General features: G+C 41.6%; 1 protein-coding gene and 2 long non-coding RNA genes across 3 annotated transcripts; 2 read left to right on the forward strand and 1 right to left on the reverse strand.

The window, feature by feature from the left end:
• The first annotated feature begins 7,365 nt into the window (after positions 1 to 7,365).
• LOC135937611 (uncharacterized) lies at positions 7,366 to 8,496 on the forward strand. Its single transcript, XM_065480770.1, has 2 exons — positions 7,366 to 7,657; positions 7,751 to 8,496. Exons 1-2 carry the CDS (start codon positions 7,366 to 7,368, stop codon positions 8,494 to 8,496), a joined length of 1,038 nt encoding a protein of 345 aa, XP_065336842.1.
• Positions 8,497 to 10,979: 2,483 nt separating this feature from the next.
• LOC135937154 (uncharacterized) lies at positions 10,980 to 13,046 on the reverse strand. Its single transcript, XR_010574460.1, has 3 exons — positions 11,395 to 13,046; positions 11,169 to 11,281; positions 10,980 to 11,102 (listed from the first exon to the last, which is right to left on the reverse strand). It is a non-coding gene; the product is annotated as an uncharacterized LOC135937154 (long non-coding RNA).
• Positions 13,047 to 15,234: 2,188 nt separating this feature from the next.
• On the forward strand, positions 15,235 to 16,107 carry LOC135935078 (uncharacterized). Its single transcript, XR_010574173.1, has 3 exons — positions 15,235 to 15,463; positions 15,519 to 15,714; positions 15,777 to 16,107. It is a non-coding gene; the product is annotated as an uncharacterized LOC135935078 (long non-coding RNA).
• Positions 16,108 to 19,184: the final 3,077 nt, after the last annotated feature.

Consider the following 19,184-nt stretch of genomic DNA (forward strand, 5'->3'; position numbering starts at 1 on the left):
TCCCATAACCAGACAAGTTGACACTTTTATATTTAAACGAGTATTTAACGATCAAAACTGGGAAAAATTCGAAAGTCTTCTGCTAAAGGAATCATGGCTATCCGTTTATGAGGCACATGATATTGACACTATGAGTGATACTTTTATGACTATATTGTTGAGATACTTTGAATTGTCATTTCCCTTGAAAAAATACATCAACAGAGCAAACCAAATGAATAAAATTGTGTTATCCGAATCAACAAAGCGAATTAAAATTGAATTACGCGAGGTGAGCGAGTCAATTAAATGTGTCACCGACAAAAACCACAAAGAAAAACTTAAACGCGAATTAAAATCATTGAAAAAGTATCTTAGCTTTTGCATTAACTCGGAAATCAAGCAGAAAAATGACAAAGCGATAGCAAACTCTAAAAATAAGAGCAAAACTGCATGGAATATTGTCAAAATATCATCACAGTCAATTAATAATGAACACAAAATTGAATCACTTAGGCTAGGAAACACTGTAATCAAAAACCAGACATCAATCGCGAATACTCTGAACACGAACTTTGTTGTTAAACCACCGTCACAAGGTACAGACACAAACCTTTACAATATGAGAGATCCGCATATAGCAAACCAATTCAATCTAACTCCAACTAGCCCCGCGGAAGTTTATAGTGTTATTATTAACTTAGTAACAAAACACTCTGCCGGGTGGGATGGCATCTCTGTTTACGTTCTTAAAAAGATTGCTTTGTTTATCGTAAATCCACTCGCCCACATGATAAATACATCTCTTGTGTCAGGTAAATTTCCGGAAAATATGAAGCTATCAAAGATAGTCCCAATTTACAAAAAAGGAGAAAAAGACGATCCCTCCAACTATAGACCAATTTCAATCACGTCATCACTGTCTAAAATTTTTGAAAAAATATTTCTAGCCCGACTCGACCACCATTTCTTCGTTAATAATCTTTTCAGCCAAAATCAGCATGGCTTTAGGAAGCAAAAAAGTACAGTAACTGCACTTTTTGACTTCATAAGTAACATACATACATCAATTGACGCTAAAGAGAGGACGAATGTCATCCTCTATGACTTCTCCAATGCATTCGGGACTCTTTACCCGCAACTCCTTCTCCAAAAGCTGAAAATATATGGGCTTTGCAATAACTCAATTAAATGGCTAGAAACGTTTTTACTAAATCGTAAGCAATTTGTTCAACTCCGGGTATTAGACCAAGACAATAACACATACCGTGACGTGAACTCGACACATATATCTTCTCACATGGGCATTCCCCAGGGCACCACATTAGGTCCGACTGGATTTAATATCTACACTAATGACATTGATCTGCATATTGTAATTGCCACTTTATGTTTGTTCGCGGATGATACGAGTCTCGTTATTAACGGACCCTGCAACAAAGTAGTAAACGATAGATCTAAAATAGCAAATGACCTAATTGTTGAGTACACAAAACTGAACCATCTCACACTGAACGCGAGTAAGACTAAGATACTACAAATGCATGTTTCCCAAATGACAAATGTGATAAATCCCCTTATAGAAATTAACAATTTTCAAATTGAAGTTGTAAACAAAAGTAAATTGCATGGAGTTATAATCTCAGATACCTTGAATTGGAACGAACAATGTGATTTAGTCAGCAATAAACTTAGAAGTGTGACGTATCTTTTTACCGAATTAAGAGACAAAGTGTCTAATGGTGTATTAAGACAGATTTATTTTGCGTACGCCCAAAGTCATATCCTTTATTCTATTATTATTTGGGGCGGGTCTACGTACCTGAAAAACGTTTTTACCGCACAGAAAAGAGTTGTAAGGGCAATGGCTGGCCTAAGATACTGGAGGAAAAATACTGCCCTTGACTCATGCCGACCATAATTAAAATATGTCAATATATCTTACGCTGATTATCAGCTGAGTCACATATCAAAATCACAGGCAAAATATCCACATAAGTCATAATATTGGTAATGAGATAAAATAAGTTTAATTTGCCGTAGGAACTCTTTGCTATCATCAATAAATTTTACATCTTTGGGCAGAGCGTTAAATAGACGTGCTGTCATAACCGCAGGATTTTGTGTTGAGAGTTTTAGGTCAAAGGGGGCAATGAAAACATCATTTTGACTTCTATTTTTACAATAATTTCGAGTTATCCTCGTATTAGAGTCTCTAGCACCGACAATCCTAACAAATTTTTCAGAGGCTTTTTAGGAATTTGAGACATTCGAAAATATACAGGGAGTAAAGAATATCAAATTTGGTGAACAGTGGCTTAGATGATTCCAGTGCGGTGTTGCTGCGCCAATATCTTTTCCCTGCCATTGCTATTATAACCCTTTTTTGCACTAAAAATACTGTCTGTAAGTGCGGCGAGGCCCCCCAAATCACAATTGAATACAAAATTTGGCTCTGCCCATTTGCATAATAAATTTGTTTTAACATTGATTCAGACCCTTTTTCTCTAATTATAGTAAGCATATAAGTAATGCTACGCAATTTTTTCGTTATCTTGTAGCATTGTTCTTGCCAAGACATACAATCAGAAATATGTATCCCTAATAAATTGACATTGTTTACTGATTCAATGTCAATCTCACCAATTTTTATATCAAGCTTTTGTAACAATTTAGTTTGACAGGTATGAATTTGTAGTTGTTTCGGTTTTTGAGCATTCAGAATAAGCATGTTTCTTTGTGCATATTTAATTACGGCCTGATTTGCATTTTTCGTCATATTTTGAATGTCATTACAATTCCCTTTAATAAGCAAGGATGAGTCGTCTGCGAAAAGGATCAAAGTGGCTAGTGACATCGTTAATGGCATAGCATTTACGTAGGCCCGTTTCATCTGGGTGGCTTAAACAGACTCGGCAGAATCGTAAGAAAATCTGCAGAGCTAATCAGAGATGCGTGCGTGCTTACCGGAATGCTCAGGAGATAAAAATAAATTAAGATACTGTGTAATTACACGCTTTGCAAGTCTTGGCGTTGACAGTTCACTCATTGTACTCTTTGGACAGGTGAAAATCTTTGATTGCATGTTCGAGGCAGAGCAGTTTCTTACACCAGGAACATTTCAGAAATTTTTTTCTTCCACACATTGCGAACACGCCATGCTTCAGGGGAAAGATGTATCTATGGGTACACTCGTATTTTTCGAGTCGCGATGTTACGTAGCCTGGCTTGAACCAAGCGTACTGCACCATGCTTCAAAATCGTGGTGAAACGAGCTGGTGGTAGGAGAATGAGATGAGCGATATCAGATTGTTCCTCGACTGAATTTTAAAATCAATTCTATTCAAAATGATTTCATCTTCGATGTTTCTCGTGATCTTCTTCAAGGGCCCATTCACGTTAACGTTCAATGGCTGGAACCTTCCTGTTGAGCCCTCCGGGATGTACAGAACATCAAGCTCAACTCCATTGTCCCTGAACAGAGCCTTGAGTTCCTCTCCGCGTTTGGTCCACCCACTCCATTTGTCGATGATGATGAGCGATCGCATTCCTGGCAGAGTGTGGGGCAGTGCGCACTTTTGGAAGAGGTACAGAACTTGACCACCATGCATCTTGCAACTGTTGGTGCAAGTCACGACCAGGTTTACTGGTCGTAGGACTTGCACTGCAGGGCCAAAATGCCCATTATTCTCGGCCAGGATCAAATAGGCTGGCTCGAGGAGGTCACCTGCTGCATTGCAGGCTCGTACCAAGGTCACAGAGTCCGTTGTCGCGTTCATGCTTTATACGATCTTCTCAACCTTTTTTTGCCTCTAAACTCGAGGCTCCTGACAGCGTGAAACTCCTTTTTCAACCCAGTGTGGTCGAGGTTGAACAAGTGTTTGGCTTGCACTTCTCCGCTTTCAAGCAGGCCTTTCACTGTCTTGACAAAGTCTTTAGCTGGAGCTTCAATCAGCGCCTCGTCTCGAGCATTCTTTCTGCTGATAAACTTTCCCACCTTCCTGTCGACAATGTTATGCCTCTTTTTGAACAAGTCTAGCCACGCATTTGAGGCTTTGAAATCTTCGAACGACAGAGAATGCTTCTCGGCAATTTCCAAAGCCCAGCTTCTAATTTGACACCCTTTAATTACTGACTGGTCTTCCCGAAATTTTTGAATCAGCTCTTGTTCGACAGCAAGCAACTTTGAAGCCCTTGTGGATGAAACATTCTTGATTGTGAAAAAGCTGCGTTTGTCCTTCCTTCGGTTCTCACCACCCTCTGGGCTGTCAGCGTCAGCATAGCGCCAGAAGTCGACCACTTCCTTTTTGACTTGATAGTTGATCAAATTTCTGCTTGGCTTCGTATTATCTTCTTCGTCTTCTTCGAAAGCTAGTTGAAATTCACCATCGCTGTCGTCATCAGAATCCCAGGTAGCACAAAATGTCACCCAGACATCACAATGATGTCATACCGAACATCACTATGATGTCTGTATGACATCAGAATATGTCACAGTGATATCATTTTTAAGTACAAATGTCCACTTTTCTCATGTCACTCTGATATCATTTTCTAACATCTATTTGACATCACCTTGATGTCAGGGTGATGTCTTCCTGAAATCACCCATATATCATACAGACAAATGGCCGCCTCCACCGTGGCCGCCCTGCCTGCGGCCGCTGGTGGTGGCCGCCGGTGGTGGCCGCCTCCGTTGTAACCACCAGTGGTGGCCGCCACCACCGTGGCCGCCCTGCCTGCGGCCGCCGGTGGTTGTGGCCGCCTCCACCGTGGCCACCCTGCTTGCGGCCGCCGGTGGTGGCCGCTTCCATTGTGGCCACCGGTGGTGGCAGCCTCCACTTTGGACGCCCTGCCTGCGGCCCCCGGTGGTGGCCGCTTCCATTGTGGCCACCGGTGGTGGCCGCCTCCATCATGGCCGCCCTGATTGTAGTCGCCTTTCCCGCAGCCGCCACTGGTGGCCGCCCCACCTGCGGCCGCTGGTGGTGGCCGCCCTGCCTGCGGCCGCCGGTGGTGGCCGCCTCAATTGTGGCCACCAGTGGTGGCCGCCCTGCTTGCGGCCGCCGGTGGTGGCCGCTTCCATTGTGGCCACCGGTGGTGGCCGCCTCCACCGCGGCCGCCCTGATTGTTGTTGCCTTTCCCGCGGTCGCCACTGGTGGCCGCCTTGCCCACGACCGCTGATGGTGGCCGCCTTGCCCGCGGCTTTCTGTGGTGGCCACATTGCCATTGGCCGCCTATCCCGCAGCCGCCGTTGGTGGCCATCTTGCCCACGGCCATCGGTGGTGGCCGCCTCTTTCATGGCCACCCTGCCTGCAGCCGCTGATAGTGGTCGACTTTCCCGCGGCCACTGTGGTCGTGGCCGCCTTGGCCACAGCTGCCGGTACTGGCCGCCTTACTCGCGGCTGCCAGAAATCTCTTCCTCGCCCGTGGCAGCCTGCGATTACATCTCAAACGATGCTTTCGAGGGTGATACGTGAGTAGTTCGGGATGGAATAAAGTATTCAATTTTTTCATAAATAGTAACATTAATATTAGAATATCAGGAATATAGAAATTTCAATTTCAATCGAAAACAAATTTTTTTAGATTTAGGAAACTTTTGAAGCTGTCCAACATTATAATAAAGGTTAAAAAATGTTAAATTTGCTCTGCAAAATATAGAAAATAATATTTTCTAAATATACTTATATTTTAAAACATCTGTTAGCGTGCTCTGATTTTAATAATTTGATAACCCTACCCATAATAATAATAATATTCTTTATTTATTGAAGTTAGAATGAAACTTAAAATCCCGGACATTCGAGCTTCTCGAGTGATGAGTGGTTGGCGAGGGAGGCGGACAGCGTCAATTTCGATGACGGGCGGCTCATCGCGTTGTCAGTCTTAGCCTTAAAATATTAAAAAACACAATTTTATTCCATTCTTTGAACATTGACAAAAGTTATACATTTATTCTGCATTAAACTTCTTATTTTAGTGTAAAAAAGTATGAAATAATCGAAAATTTTGACTCACGGCTGCGTTGAAAATGTGTATTCAGGCAAGCGGAGGTGTCCATGCTGAGTTACAGGACACAGACAGGCTCCCTGGTCCTCGATCGTCCTTCTGAAGGTTGAAAAGGGTCCAGGAAGTGTGCTCGACGTGTTGGTTGACGAAAAGTTGACACCATTCGTTTAGATCTCTGGCCGCTCATGACGATGCTAGTCTCGAAATCAACCTAAAATTAAATGCACGCCCTATAAAAATTCCTCAACGTGAAGTTTTTCTAAAAAAAGCCCGATGAAAACTTAAAGTTTGACACCAAAAAGCGTGTTCAACTTTGCAAAACATATTCGCTTGAGCCGCCTAACTCACCTTTTGTGACTGCTTGGTGCAAAATCCAGGTGCTAACGGCAGGATGACCTGACGTCTGTTAGCTGCTGCAATTTCGGAACGCCACACGACCTAACCGTCACTTTTTAAAGCGCTAAAACTGTTCTATCCTTTGAAAACAAAACGTTCACACAATAAAACATGGCCGCGCAACTTCTGACTCTGGCTCGCTCAGCTCGCTGTATCGTCGGTGCTGCCGCCTGGTGGCCGCGCGCTTGAATGTGTGAAACCGCGCGCGTCAAATTTTACGAAGTCCACATCGATAAGTGGTTTGCTTGCAAGTGGGCCAGAAAATTAAAAATTTCGAAAAATTGTTACGGATGAGCGCGAATTATACATTTTTACAACTTTTGAGGCCAGTTTTCATTTTGGTGTCTGACATCATAGTGATGTCAAACCAGCATCACAGTAATGTCAGTCAGATGTCAGAAATTGATTTTTCAAAATTATTGATTGTGCCCTGAAATCTTGCTTCATCCCGGGCTAGAATTGCCAACGGGTTACTGCTTGCTCAAATTTTTCTCCTTCCAGTGAGCGCCCCAAAGCGTCTCATGGAATAGCTTTTGTAACCGGTTCTTGCAGGTTTGTGGCACACACAGTCGGTCGGATCAGCGTCCCCAAAGGTATAGTAAGCCTCTCTGATCCAGGAAGTATTTTCCGTCATCTTTTTCTGGCGTTTTCTCTACTATCTGGCTCCCTCCATTTAATACATTCTTGATCCTTCATTTGTTCGTCCTTTATTTGCTGGTTGACGAGCTGAGGTGGCAGGCCGATGATCAAAATTTGGATGTTGTTTTCAGGAGTGATGGTCATATGAGAGATTGTATTATTAAAATTTAGAGGATTGACTACGCCGCAAGGCACCTCCACTCTACGCCGCGTACTCCCCTATCACAAGAATAGAGAGTTCGGTCGCTTCAGGTTCGCCGACAAATATTTAAAATACCATCCACGCTCTTGACATTCTGACGTAGCTACAAGAGCCCAGTAGGTGATAATTTTCCTGTTAAGATGGAAGCGGCATTAATGGAAGGCGACGAAGAAGCCGTTCTCCAACTCCACCCTGGAGTTGGGGACCTTCCCCAAGAACCGGACAGACAGCCCTCAATTGCCGAACTCACCCATCAGCTAAAGGATGCGGACGAAGCAAGGAATCGTCTGAAGGCGCAGCTGGAAAGACGCGCGAGGGTTGCCCAGTCAGCAGCCAAGGCAGCAGAACCGCAGAAGATACGCTTACGGGAAGGCGAGCAACGACAGACGGCGATGGCAGCGAAACGGGACCGAGTAACCGAATCAACCCAGAGTAAGCATATGCAATTAGTTTGGACAATCTACAAGGTCTCGTAGTATGTTTCCTTAGAAACGCCGCCGAAACAAGTTCAGTGAGCTCCTCCAGGAGAAAGGGATCCGGCCATCAAAAGATCTCGTACCATGCCCACCAAGCCAGGAATGCAGAGGCCTCCACCGACTGTGACGGTAACCCCAGTAGACCGCCAGGGGCAGAAGCCGAAGGAAGCCGCCAGTAGCAGCAAGCCGCCAGTTCCACCGCTCCCTGACCTGAGGAGCGTCCTAAGCCGCCCTCCCCAGCCGTTGCCTGAGACCAGGCCCTGCCTCCAGCCTTCATCACCAGCTGACCCACGCCACCCGATAACGCCCTTGCCTCCGCCTGCCGCACTACCCAGACAGGCTCCGATGGCGGCCCTATTCGACCTGGTTCCCTCGAGGTCGTCCTCCGATTCCTCTTTGGGCAGAGACGAGCTTGAGGGCGTCATACGGCAAATCGTCACTGGGCTCAGGCAGATGCCTACCGCCGAGGACGTAAGGGCCCTGACCGGAGAAGTGGCCCGGCTGCGCAACTGCCTGGAAACCAACAGAGGCGCACAAAGGATCTCGCTGACCGAAGCCGTCCTATGCATCGGTGATCGTATGGCTAGAAGGACCCGGGACGAGCCACGGGAGAGTGCACTACCCACCGAGAAAAATGTCAACCAAAAGGTGCCCATTGGGTGCCCGCGTTCGGTCACCCGGCTACCCCCCGTGGGCACCCAGATGGGCACCCATTGGTTATACCGCATGTCCAACCCTTCGGGCACCCGCGAGTGGTCATGCCCAGAATTCGGTCACCAAATGGGCACCCATTAAATGACCTTTCATAGAATCTCCTTATATTTACATTTAAAGTATACCTGAATTCAGGGAGCGTAATAAATGAGAGGCCGAGAATGTTCGTTGACCAAAAGCTAACCATCGGGTGCCCGGCTGAGGTTACCACCAGTGGGCAGCCAATGGTTACCTTTTGGCCACCTTTTATCTAGGGCTGTCAGGTGGCACTGGTGGCAGGTCACTTGACTTTGTCCATTAAAAAAGATAAATTTCAGCATAGCGCAAAATGACAGCCCGAGGTAAGAGGTAGCCAAAAGGTAACCATTGGGTGCCCGCTTGGGGTTACCCTCAGTGGGCAGCCAGATGGGCAGCACTTTTATTTGTTATTTCAATACAGCAAAGTAAAAATCACAAAATTAAACATTTTATAAATCAATGACCATCCATTCCCTAATATTACAATTTCTTAAAAATCCCCGGAACATGAATTCAGAAATTGAAAGGCGAAGTGTAACTCTTGACTGCGTTGTGGTATCACCTTGAAATATTTACTGTCCAACCTTGTTTTCGATCCTGAACAAATTTTCAGTTTTCAAAACATTTGCAGGTTGTAGGTCAAGGTCACCTTTCGCGACCTTTTTCGAAAATTCAAAATTAAGGGATGATAGAACCCTTAGATTTTTTGGGGTTCATGGCTGAAATGTAGCCCTTGAAATTCTGCTCAAGCTCACCAAGTTTCAAAGGTGCAATTTTAATTGAAGTTTAATAACCAGCTCGAGGCCGCTCGATCGAGTACGGCCTTTAGTCTTCGAGTTCGCCTATCATTCGTCAAGACTATTTTTACATTTTCCATTAGATTAGACACAACAAGAGGGCCCAGGGTAGACATATTAAGGTTGAAATCGACCTTCAGGGTCTGTACCTGACGAGACCCTGAGATAAAAATTTAAAAAAACTCAATTTCATCAAACTTAGTGTCTTTCTATAGGCTCTGCAGCTCTAATATAAAGCCAAAACTGCTGATTTTCAATTTTAACAACATTTAACATCACGTCAGGATTAATGGCTTCCACAATTATTTCAAGAACCGGTTTCAGGATTGTCATTCGGCAGTTTAGGCTCTATATTTGAGCTGTGCAGCGGCGAAAACCTATTAAAAGACACCATTCTTGATGAAATTGGACATTTTCTAAATTATTATCTCAGGGTCTCGTCAGGGTCAGACCCTGAAGGTCGATTTTGACCTTACTATGTCAAATCTTGGTCCTCTTGTTGTGCCTAATCAAATGGAATGGGTAAAAATATTATCGACAAATGATAGGCGAACTCGCCGACTAACGAGCATGCTCGATCGAGCGGCATCAAGCCTAAATTAAACTTTCTTTAACAAATTATAGCAAACTATTTTTGCACTTCTGAAACTTGGTGTGCTTGTTCAGATTTTCACGGGCTACATTTCAGGCTTGAACCCTGAAAAAATCTAAGGAGGCCACCATCCCTTAAGGTCGAGAAAGGTGACCTTGACCTTCAAATTGCAAATTTATGGAAAAATAAGTTTTTCAGTATCGAAATCTGGGTTTGGCAGCGAAAATTCCAAGGTGATACCTCAATACAGTTAAGTTACATTCCACCTTTCAATAACACAATAAGCAAAAACAAATAAATAATAAATAATGTAAACAAAAATTTTTCAAACCCATAGAATCGCGTACAATAGACTTTGAAGAACTGCACACTTAAAAGTTAATAAAACCTAATAATTTAAACTATAATAACACATTAATTTATGAGGTGATGCAGCAACAAAGCAAAAATAATGTTGGATGATTATATAAATTGTACGAGTTCACCAGAAGTTGTGAATTCCCCTTGGCTGCCAGCTGTTACTTTTGATTTTAATAAGATTCCTGATGCTGCGCATTCAACCCTTAAAATAATTCTATTTGATGTGCTGGAAACCAAAACCGTCCATCGTCTAAACCTGATTGTATATATATTTTCAATCTGCTGATGGTTCTAGGGTAATTGGTTGAACTGGTTATGGTTCTCAGCACATTAAAATTAATGATTTTTAGTCAAGAAGGCACGGTAACAGTATTTAAAAAAACCACAGTGCAATTAAAATCAGTATGTGGTGGCTCATATGTTGTTTTTGATTTCAAAACTTTAAGGCTTTTGCAATTTTTAACTTTAAACCCACGATGATTATCTGACAATAAGTAATTGATTTTAAAATTTAGTTGCCACAATAGTTAACTGTCTTGGAAATTATACTAAAATCTACTTCAAGAGGAAGCCAACTTGAACTAAAAAATATGCCGCAATTCCAAACTAAATCACAAAACACAAAAATAGTTATGGGATAATATTATAGTTGTTACAAACATAACAATAGAAAATTGAAGTATTTAAGCAGCAAATTGAACTTTGTAAAAATTAATTTTCAAGGTATAAACACAAAATTTATCATCAAAAATAGCCATTAAACATACAAAGATTACCACAAATTAACCCTATACCAATGTCGTCCAGCGCGCTTCCTGCCAAAACATGTGGGTTCGTTGCTTTTCATCTCTGCAGGAGTTCATAGTCCCAGCGCATTCCACGTCGGTAGCAAAAGCAAATCGAACCAACAGCACACAACTCTACAAAATAAAATAAAAAGTAACAATTTTCTACTCATTAATTTTGCCATGTATTCAACTACATACCTGGATAATATGCGGGCGATGTTTAGTTAAGTTTTCCAGGCTTATAACCGGATGGCCATCGTGTACAGGCAGCTATTCCCAACAAGGACATCAGGGCGGGATGCGGTAGAAGCCTGCTGACACACAGGATTGATTAAAAAGCAATTTAAAATGAATATTTTGAAGTCAGTGTCCGCTCGCGTATTTTTGTAGCCCCCAACCTAAGTAAATTCAATGATACCCTTACCTTTCGGAATATCAGGAACATCGACCATCCGTCCAAGTATCTGTTGATGTTGTCGATTTGCCGAAATGCAACCGAAATCAGGGCGAAATAATCGGCTAACAATGATGATGCAATCGCAGCGCGTCTCAACCGTCATGCTTGTTTACAGTCAGTCAGTAACTGAGCCAGATCAGCCAGATCAGCCATAGGCAGCCGGCAGCAGCAGCTGGTGCTGCTGCCGACAGTGGCGCCACACGCGCGGTTGACGAGTGTTACATAGAAACGCGCGCGATAATGCTGAGCATGAATAAGTGCTCAAAACGAGTTAATTTAAAGAGTTTGAAATGCTAATTAGTGTTATAACCAAATAAATTTCTAAAAAATAATTTCTACGAAACATGAACTCAAGAATTTACGGTGGTTATTTTAGGTTGCTCATTGGTTGCCCATTGGTTAACCCATTTTGGTTATCAAAGTTTTTTTATTTATTTGTGTAATTTTACTACTTTTACAAAAATATTTTCCAAAATAAGTTAAAACTTTTGTGGTGACGAAAAACTGACAAAATTTGAGGGTAAAAAAGCAAGTAAAGGAAAAAAGTGCCCGCGCATTGGTTAACCATTGGGTAACCAAAAGTTGCCCCTTTTAAGCAATCATATATTAAAATGCATAAAAAATTTATTTTTCATTCCTAACAATAACCAAAACAATATTTTTTTTCTGTGCCCAAAATTTTACGAACACAGTTCATGATCCGGTCACACCGCAGTTATCCGATCCGAGCTACCCGAAAGCTGCCCGATGGTTGCCCACGACTGGGCACTGGCAATTTTAGGTGATCCCAGCCAAATATAAAAAATTCCAACGAAGCCAGGTTCAGGGTCATGCCTGAAATGCAAAACCACTCTTAGTTTAATTTTTTGGTGACCGCAAGTGACCATGGTTAACCGCCTGCCCACTCCGAGTATCCGAAAGGTGCCCGATGGGTGCCCAAGACTGGGCACGGGCAATTTCGGTGATCCGAGCCAAATTTCGAAAAAAATCCGATGAAACATGATTCAGGATCATGCCTGAAATGCAAAATCACCCTTAATTTTAATTTTGTTAGGTGACCGCAAGTAACCCCCTGCCCGCTCCAGGTAACCGAAAGGTGCCCATCGGGTGCCCAAGACTGGGCACTCAAAATTTGCATGATCCAAGCCAAATTTAAAAAAAATCCAATGAAACATGAATCAGGATCATGCCTGAAATGCAAAATCACTCTTAGTTTTAATTTTGTTAGGTGACCGCAAGTAACCCCCTGCCCACTCCGAGTATCCGAAAGGTGCCCGATGGGTGCCCAAGACTGGGCAGTGGCAATTTCGGTGATCCAAGCCAAATTTAGACAAAAATTTAATGAATCATGATTCAGGATCATGCCTGAAATGCAAAATCACCCTTAGTTTTAATTTTGTTAGGTGACCGCAAGTGACCCCCTGCCCGCTCCGGGTAACCGAAAGGTGCCCATCGGGTGCCCAAGACTGGGCACTCAAAATTTGCATGATCCAAGCAAAATTTCAAAAAAATTCCAATGAAACATGAATCAGGATCATGCCTGAAACACAAAACCACACTTTGCTCAACTTTCGTCAGGTGACCGAAAAGTGACCGCGGTTACCCCTCTGCTCGCTGGGTAGAGCGTATTCCAAGACAGGAAATGGAAACAGGAAACAAGAATTCCTGCTTTTTCCTGGAATTCCGGCAGGACAGGAAAATATTTTCCAAGAACAGGACAAGACAGGAAATTTTATTCCTAACAATTCCATTCTTGTTTTATTAATTTTATCACATTTTAATAGGAATAAAATATTCGTTTGAAGACAACATTAAATTTTAATATTTGTAATACTGTTTATTGACGTAATATACTTTCTTTCGTGTGCCCACGCCCAATACCCACTCCACTCCATATCCAACCAAAGTTCCCGCCAAATCTACGCTCTTAGTTAGCTAACTACACGCCCACTCGAGATACATTCACGCACTATACATACATACAAATTTAAATAGCAACTAACAAAATGTGTTTTACATCGGCCGGCCGCTCTATCTGCCTTATTCCCATGCCTCATTAAATACATAATGCAATTTCATTAACTTTCTTCTGTCTACGTCAACGAGTTCAACGACTCTTCTTCTACACTTAAGTTCAAATATCTAGTGTTTTCTTTTTGAACGAAACAAGACCATGGACCTGCTGGACAACAATTGGGATTTAGAGTTTGACCCTGATGAAGATGACCCTGGACCTGGACTGAATGAGCTTGGCGCTTCAGCGGCTGAAGGAAGGATCGCTGTTTCTGATGCTGGAACGTCTGGATTAAATCAGCAGGCTACTTCAGTTACAGCACCAATAACTGTTGACAAGTCACATTTGCAGAATATTTTACATGATGCGTCCAAATGCACGAGAGTGCACTTCGTCGGCCCTAAAAAGGGTGAAGGCAAATCAGCTGCTGCCTATTTTGATAGGCTATGTGCTTATGGAAAAGCAACGAACTTTATTGTCTGCCGTCAGTGCGAAACATTGCTGAGATTTAACGCTACGGAAGGACCATCTGGCATGATCAGACACTGGAAAACCTGCTCTAAAATCAAAACTGGACCTGGTGTCACATTGCAAGGAGTAAAAACAGGTCCTCGAGGGATTCAAATGAAGTTAGCAACCCAAAGGAAGGTACCAAGGAAGGTTAGTTTTATTATTTTAGATTTATATTTATATTATATTTACCATCACTCAGATCAATACAAAATTTTAAATAAAAATGATTAAAATATTTAATTTGCCACACGTTGTTTAACATAATCATCTTAATGCATTATATATAATATATAGGTAAAATCTGAGGTCACAAAAGTCATAGCAGAAATGTGCAGCTCGGATCTACGTCCATTCAATATTGTTGAGGGAGCTGGATTCCGCACTTTTTGCCAAAAGTTGATTGATACTGGTGCAAATTTTGGGAAAGTAGAAGTAGACGAAGTTGTCCCGAAAAAAAATGCGGTGGCTGCGCATATTGAGAAAATCATTTTGGTCGTGGAGGAGCACATCACAGAAGCATTTGGGCAGGCAAGACATTCTTTAAATACAAGTTTTAAGAAAAATATGTAACATTTTTGTGTGATGATGATGATATAATTTTGTTTATTTGTCTTTGCAGAAATATAGACCCCTTGCCTTTACAGTGGACGCCTGGACCCAAAAATTTAAAAATGAGTCCTGTTTGGGAGTAACTGCTCATCAACTGAAGCTGTCAAAAGTAGAATCAACAGGACAACCCACCATTGTCCTTGAGGACCAGGTTTTAGGGAACAACCCCTTCCCACCCCCCCACAATCAGGAAACCATTTTCAATGAGTTTGAAGCTGTCACGCTGGTAAAATCATATTGTAATGCATTGATTAAAGTCGCACCTAAATTAATCTAAATTTTAGAAATACGGCAACATGACGACCAGTTGTGTTGTCGTAACTGACAATGACGCTGCTACGAAAGCTGCGTTTAACAAACAAAGCCACTTAACATGGTTATCGTGCGCAGTTCATGACGCTAACTTGGCTGTGAAGCAAACTCTGCACAGTGTTGCACTTCCAAATGAAATTAAAATTGCCATCGAGGCATGCAAAGAAATCGTGAGATATGTTAAAAAGGCCCAGTAAGTAATTATTTTATAGTGTATGCGATATGTTTTGCTAAATTATATTTCATTCAAGGTTGAACAGCAAACTTCTTGAGTTAGGAAAGAAGTCTTTGAAACAAGAATGTGAGACCCGCTTTAACAGCCTATGGAACATGGTTAGATCTGTTATCGACGCCATGGCTGCATTGCCAGAAGTTCTTCCAATAGAGCGCCGAGGAGGCCTTCCTAAACTTACCAAGCCATCATTTACAGAGCTGATATCTATTCTCTCACATTTTGACGCCCTAACTAGAGAATTGAGTGCCTCAAAAGTGCCCACATTATTTCTAAAGCCACTGTGGAAGAAAGAGTTGATGAAACTCTTAAACGAAAAGTCAAAGGATAGATCGATTTCTGCTGCTGGTCAGAAGGTACATTTTATTTTCCATCTCAAATTGTTTTATTATGCCATGTTGATGAATTAAGGTGGCCAGTATGCTCATGGACAGTGTTGAGAGCAAAGTACAACTTCAAACTCTGCATTTTTGTGCGACAATTTTGCACCCGCAGTTAAAATACTTTGTGCAAAGAGAATACGGAGCAGAGTGCCACAATGAAGCGGCAGATTTCCTTGAGTCAAAAATGATGCCAGACTGCGCTCAGCATTTTCAAGATCTGCTAGGTATATATTAAATTTTTTTTACTGTATAATTAATCAATAACACAACGATGTATTCCAAATAGGTGATGGCATAGAGGACTGCCAGCGACAGCCAAACAACCTATTAGGAAATTCCTCATCCGAGCAGCAGATCCCGATGAGCCATGTTAATATTTGGGATAGAATCCAATCATACGGTTGTGGCAGTTCCAGCAGCGGCCTTTCTGAGGATTTTACTGCATTTACCTCCCACGCTGAAGAACTGGCATCGTGGATGTGTGTACCAGAGAGAAAATTGGAGGGCAAAAGTATCCTGAATTATTGGAGGGAACAAAAACACCATCCAATTTTGGCTGCCACAGCACTTTTCATCCACAGTATTCCGTGTTCCTCAATCCCATCCGAAAGGCTGTTTTCCGTATCAGGTAAATGTTAACTATATTCAATTTTAGTTTCAAAATTAGAATTACTTCATAAATAAATTTTAAATTTCAGGCAGAATTACAGCAGATCCAAGAAGATCGTCCCTCAGTGCAGACAAACTAAGCAAGTTGTGTGTGATCAACAGTTTCAAGAAAAATGGGGGGAAAATCGAGTGACTTGTGAAAGTGACAATTATAAGGAACACTGAGTAGATAAAAAAGTGGATTCGTATGTTGGAAGTTAAGTTCAATAAATGAAAACTGAAAATGAGTTGATGTCTATTTATTTTCCATATATTATGTTCAGCTTTTATAATTGAATGTAATTTTAAGTAAAACTTTCATATTAATATGTTTATGTTAAGCTTAAAAGGTGTTCACGTCACATCAAACTCCACATCCAAAATATCTTTTACATTATATCTTAAAGATCATTTTCCTCGTAAAAAATATTAAGATTATTGCTAATTTGTTTTATCGATTTTAATTGCATAAAAAAACAGGAAAAAACAGGAACAGGACAGGACAAGAAAATGTAATTGAACAGGAACAAGACAGGACAGGTAATTTTTTTTCCGGAACAGGACAAGACAGGAACAAAAAACCTTTCTTGAATACGCTCTAGAGTGCACCGTCTTCAAGGGGACGCCAAAGCCGAGACCCGCCCGAGCAGTAAAGGAACTGACTGGAAGAGGCCACACGTTAGGAGAGGTTGATTTTCTGTATTTGTAAAATTGTTAAATAAAATCCCACTCCATCATCCAAGCCGACTCGTTTTATTGTCAACAACGTTGAGGGGCACATGCTGGGCGCCAGGTCTTAGCTCATGGAACGTTGTCTCAGCAAAACGAGGCTCCGCCACTTTTGAGAAGCTACCAGACCTTCCAGAACTTCCAGATCTTCAATATAAAAAAATTTTAATAAATTTAGTAATAGCCTGAGTTGGAAATATTTTAGTAGTATTATTAGTACTGGTGCATTTTAATTTCATGTTTGGACATATAATTAAATTTGCGTGTCATTATTTCCATAATTTTTAATTTGTAAACTGTGTTTATTAACTGTAAATGATTTACCACTCAGGAAGATAATTATAAAGTAAATTAATTCATAACCTGGACGGCCTCAATAAAGGTCGGAGGGTTCGCATTTTGTTCAATCTTCTTGAGTGAAACAACACCCTCCGTGCTGACCAACACCATGTACTTAACTGCGCGAAAACGCAACAGTTAATTCAAATCATAAATGACACTGCGAAAGCTAGATTCACAAAAGAGGCTGTGAAAATTATTGAGGGAATTAGCAACAATGTAGGTCGTGCCACCGCAGGGTTCATTAATTTTTATTGATGCGAGCCTCAATCAAATAATTTTCAATTGGTGACCAGCATCGTTCCACGTTGCGTGAGAGAAATTTGAAGCAGATGCCGATTTTAAAAATCATTCAATTTACGGATCGCAAATAAGCGAAAGAACCATTATTTTGAGACAATTAAAGCTCCAACTTGATGTAACGTGCAAGTCCCATGCAGAGATGCTTTTTCAGGTCGCTAATAACTGCATTCCGTATGAGGATGGCTCAAGAAATTATTGATTTCAGATTTCAGAAGATTCTCACCTTCTCGGACTGCATGACTGAACCGAATGAGCGGGGAACGTGGTGCGTGGCGCTTAAAACCGTAATGGCATCTGAATCACGATTATTGCTGTTTACCGCAAACGCAGGTCTGACGCCGGTCTGGCGACCTCTTTCAGGGGAAACCACGGTGAGATCGGTTCTGGGGCCCGTTTTTCGCGGTTTTTCGACGCCGCCATTGCCCCTTTGGCAGGCCGCTTCGGCTACATGTGACAATGACTTCCGCCCCTTTCAAGAAACGGGAGAGATCGGCTATATTAACTTGAGAGTTGCCTCTTGCTCGAATTAACTACGCTTCGCCATCCCCCCCCCCCCCAAGAATCCCACGCCAAGCTCGCACTCGACGCGTGTGCACAACATATTTTATACCGGGTGCCCCTCCAAAATTCATTCATGATTTATCGGTTCCCTTCATCAATTCGCCATTAGTTCCGTTTCTAATTAATTCTCAAGATTCTCGCAAAATTCCATTCAGTTTTCTGTAAAATATACGGTGTTCGATATTTGCGCCTGGTCACGGCGTCTCTAAGGTCAGTATAACAGGCCAAAGAGTGTCACAACAATCCGTCACGACCAGATATCTATAAAATGACACAACGTTAGGTCACCCCAAAGAGTGTAATTAATTTTGGAAATGTTAAAAGTTTAAACGACAGTTCAGGATAGATTGCCTTTTTTATCAGGACGATGACCGTGAAAAATTAATTCATATTCTTTGTTCTGAGCAGGAAGAGCACACACATGAATGAGAAGGGGAGGAAGCGAGGCTGTGAACAAGATGTGAGAGCGAAAAGTAGGCCGCTCAGCCAGTTTTCGGATAAATTCATTTTCCAAGCTATGAGCATTTTTGACGGCTTCCGTTACATTTAGATGTCAAAATTTTTTTTAATTGAAATTTGACGAGAGCTGAATAAATTTGAAAAACAATAAAAAATAGAGAAATTCCACTTCTTTTATGCATCTATAAAATTAAGTGTTGACTTTCATTAATATATTTTATATTATAATTATAAAGCTATAATGACACAGTTAATAAATCAATTTTAAATTAATATTATTTTTCATTTCTAATTTTCAAAAATGTGAATTTATTTTCTAATTTTAAAACAATATTGTCTTAACACCAATATTTAAAAAAAATTGCAGAAAATTTCAATTTGTTGAGCAGACTAATTTTGTGGCATATGTCGGTAGCGCCCCCCGTTGGTAGTTATATTGGTGAGGAGGTTTTCGCTTTAATATGTTGTAGCAAAATTATTATGAGCTGTTTATTCTCACAATTTGTCAAAGTACATTCATGTTATCACAGGTCAGTTTACAAATAGGAAAAAAGCATGTGAGAAAGGGCGACACTTCTGGAAAACAAGTTTCTAAGACTTTGTCCAGGAGGACATAGCCGAAGTGAGCCCAGACTAGTTACATTAAAATACATCA

Source organism: Cloeon dipterum, chromosome 2 (assembly GCF_949628265.1).
Source record: "Cloeon dipterum chromosome 2, ieCloDipt1.1, whole genome shotgun sequence".
NCBI lineage: Eukaryota > Metazoa > Arthropoda > Insecta > Ephemeroptera > Baetidae > Cloeon > Cloeon dipterum.

What these genes read in the sequence shown, in the direction of transcription:
- LOC135937611 (XM_065480770.1), top strand. Translation starts at nt 7,366, where the DNA reads ATGGAAGCGGCATTAATGGAAGGCGACGAAGAAGCCGTTCTCCAACTC. An exon ending in AGTAACCGAATCAACCCAGA is followed by an intron (nt 7,658 to 7,750) that starts GTAAGCATATGC and finishes GAGCTCCTCCAG; the next exon opens with GAGAAAGGGATCCGGCCATC.